The 3019-nt window shown below is 59.9% G+C and overlaps 1 protein-coding gene across 2 annotated transcripts; it reads left to right on the top strand.

The window, feature by feature from the left end:
- The first annotated feature begins 837 nt into the window (after positions 1 to 837).
- On the top strand, positions 838 to 2779 carry HELT (helt bHLH transcription factor). Of its 2 annotated transcripts, none has more exons than XM_004382761.2 (4): positions 838 to 945; positions 1366 to 1470; positions 1717 to 1813; positions 2251 to 2779. In XM_004382761.2, exons 1-4 carry the CDS (start codon positions 919 to 921, stop codon positions 2745 to 2747), a joined length of 726 nt encoding a protein of 241 aa, XP_004382818.1. In that variant the 5' UTR covers positions 838 to 918; the 3' UTR covers positions 2748 to 2779. The 2 variants fall into 2 exon arrangements, with proteins under 2 accessions (XP_004382818.1, XP_012412852.1); XM_012557398.1 differs by having other exon boundaries at positions 2254 to 2779.
- Positions 2780 to 3019: the final 240 nt, after the last annotated feature.

Raw genomic sequence — 3019 nt, forward strand, 5'->3', positions numbered from 1 at the left:
AGGATAATAGGCTACAAATTGAGCCTCTTCCCCCCGCGAAGAGAGAGCCGGAGGGGGGGAGAAAAGAAAGCAAGCGACGTGGACAGGGAGTGAGGGGGAGCGTCGCGTGCCAAAGGCCGGCGGGCGGGGCGAGGCGAGGCGACAGCCTCGTGTACCAGCCGCAGCCCCACACCTGCCGGGATGTCCAGACAAATAAAGCGGTGTAAACAAAAAGGGGGGAGATGGACGTGTCACCAAGTCGTGTGAGAAAAGCCTGGGAACAAACGGGGCGCCTCCGTCTCCAAGAGCTCCCCCTTGAACCCGGCGGAACAGCCTATTAAAGGCTTACTTAATTACTTTAATGACTCTGGACAGGCTTTAAAGCGCACTCGGCGCTGGGACGCCGGGCTTGCTGGGATTTGTAAACAGGCGATCATGTGAGACTCAGCGGTGGGACTAAAGGAGGCGACACTGTTTTGTGAGGGTCCTCGCCCCCCGGTGCCCGCGGCCGCTGCGCCCCTGCGCTCCGCGCCTGTTGCGGGAGCTCGCTCGTTTGCCTGCTGGTTTAACGCCACCTTTTCCCGCCCGGGCTGTTGCCATGCAAATATTATTCCCCGGCCGATCACGTGTCCTTTGAAGGGCCACGTGGATTAACAAAGCTGATCTGCCCCCCAACTCGCCCCCCTCGGCTGCTAATTTTTTTTCTTAACGTCTTTAAAACTGATCTTGAATGCATACATCCCCCAAACGCAGCTCCCCTAATCCTATGGAATAATTCAACTGGTGAATGCACTTGGAGCCCTAGATGACCGCTTTATAAGGCAGCCCCTAGGAGTTGGGAGGCTGCAGTCTACCTGGGACACTGGAGGAGGCACACGAGGTAGAAAGCGGACGGGCGCCTCGGGTCACCGCCTCTCCCAAGGGCACGTACTCTCCAGGATGTCAGACAAGCTCAAGGAACGCAAAGTGAGTAGGCTGAGCCCGGACGCCCTAGCGCCCTGGTGGTGGAGGCGTCTGACTCCCCTAGCTGCCACCCGGCTGGACGAATGGCAGAAACGTGACCACACGGGACTTTACGTGTGGAGGAATCCCGAGTGGTTTAGGTAGGGAATGGGGGTAGGGACAGGAGAGTCCTCAACTGGGAAGGAGCCCATGCCCGAAGTCTGGCAGCTACCTCCCCCAAAGCCCTGGCGCTCAGAGTGGGTAGGGAGGCTGGAAGGGAAGTGCGCCAGCGCGGGCGTGAGAGGATAGAGCTCATCCGGCCCTCATCTGGCGAACCCCTGGGGAGCGTGGCGGGCAGGGAAGATGGTTGGGACGCACCTACGGCCTTGAATTCGACGACTACCTGGGCAAAGCCGTCCTAAACGTACAAACCTCTGTTCTCAGAGAACCCCAGTTTCCCACAAAGTGATAGAAAAACGGAGGAGGGACCGGATCAACCGCTGCTTGAACGAGCTGGGCAAGACCGTGCCTATGGCCTTGGCGAAGCAGGTAACGTCGGCGGCCCAGAAGCCGGGTACCTGGCACTGGGAACTCTTCGCTGTCACGCTGGGCCCCAGGCGCCGGGAATCTTGGGAAGCAGATGACCGTCCTTGTGGGCCTCCCTCCCCGGTGGCCTGAGCGCTGAGTGAGCCCCAGGCGGCCCTCGCGCAGATCCAGCAGCGCTCAGGTCCGCTCCAGATGAAACCGTGCCTGCGCCTGTCGGGCAGATGCGAAAAGCCCTTCCTCCTTTTGCAGAGTTCCGGGAAGCTGGAGAAGGCGGAGATCCTCGAGATGACCGTTCAGTACCTGAGAGCCCTGCACTCCGCTGATTTTCCCCGTGGAAGGGAAAAAGGTGGGCGCAGGCTGGGTAAGGGGAACCTGGGCCAGAAGCGCGCGCCACACTTGGGTGCTGGAAGTGAGAGTGAGGCCCTCGCCGAGTGTGTGTGTGCGAGGTGTTCCTGCAGAAAGCACTTCTCCCGCCCAGGCGACGGCGAAGCAGCACCGTAGAGCGGGTTTCTAGGAGACACTGGTTCCGCTGCCTCCTCTGGGGCAGGGGTGAGGGGGCAGTAGGTGGGTAGGGAAGTAAGGGAGAGAGCAGGCTCTTAAGGAAAGGAAGGTCTTTCGCTCGTGCTTTTCTGTCTCCAGACTGCAGAGACGCGAGGAAGGGCCTCAAATGGGAAATTTGGCCAGAAAACGTGATGGGAAGTGCCTGGCCTTGGCCTCCGGCTCCCCATGGGAAAGTGGCCGCCCACCGTTTTTTCCTTCCTACGGTCTTTCTCGCCCCTCCAGCAGAACTTTTAGCGGAGTTTGCCAACTACTTCCATTACGGCTACCACGAATGTATGAAGAACCTGGTGCATTACCTCACCACCGTGGAGCGAATGGAGACCAAGGATACCAAGTATGCGCGCATCCTCGCCTTCTTGCAGTCCAAGGCCCGCCTGGGCGGCGAACCTGCCTTCCCGTCGCTGGGGTCGCTCCCGGAGCCGGATTTTTCCTATCAACTGCACCCGGCCGGGCCAGAGTTCACCGGCCACAGCCCTGGCGAGGCCGCCATGTTCCCGCAGGGCGCGGCCCCCGGGCCCTTCCCCTGGCCGCACGGCGCCGCCCGCAGCCCGGCCCTGCCCTACCTGCCCAGCGCGCCAGTGCCGCTGCCGAGCCCAGGGCAACCGCACAGTCCCTTCCTGGCGCCAGTGCAGAGCCTGGACCGCCATTACCTTAACCTGATCGGTCACGCCCATCCCAACGCCCTCAGCTTGCACTCGCCCCAGCAGGCGGTGCTCTGACGCCGACTCGCCCGCCAGATTTCTCTCTGCTTCGGGCACTGCTTAGGAGAAACACAGTATATTGTACAGATGTATATATTATGAAGAAAAAAAAACTGAGTTGGGGAAGGCCAAGAGCAGTTAGTCTTCGGAAGGATTTCCACTTCGCAATAAACTTTTTCTGATAAAGACCCAAAGAGATGGCTTTGTTGTTGTTGTTGTTACCTTCTGCCCCTCCACAACCCACCCCTCTGAAGTGCCAAGGTCTCAAGGCTGGTAGGGTCCAAGATGAA

Source organism: Trichechus manatus, unplaced genomic scaffold (assembly GCF_000243295.1).
Source record: "Trichechus manatus latirostris isolate Lorelei unplaced genomic scaffold, TriManLat1.0 scaffold00099, whole genome shotgun sequence".
Lineage (NCBI taxonomy): Eukaryota > Metazoa > Chordata > Mammalia > Sirenia > Trichechidae > Trichechus > Trichechus manatus.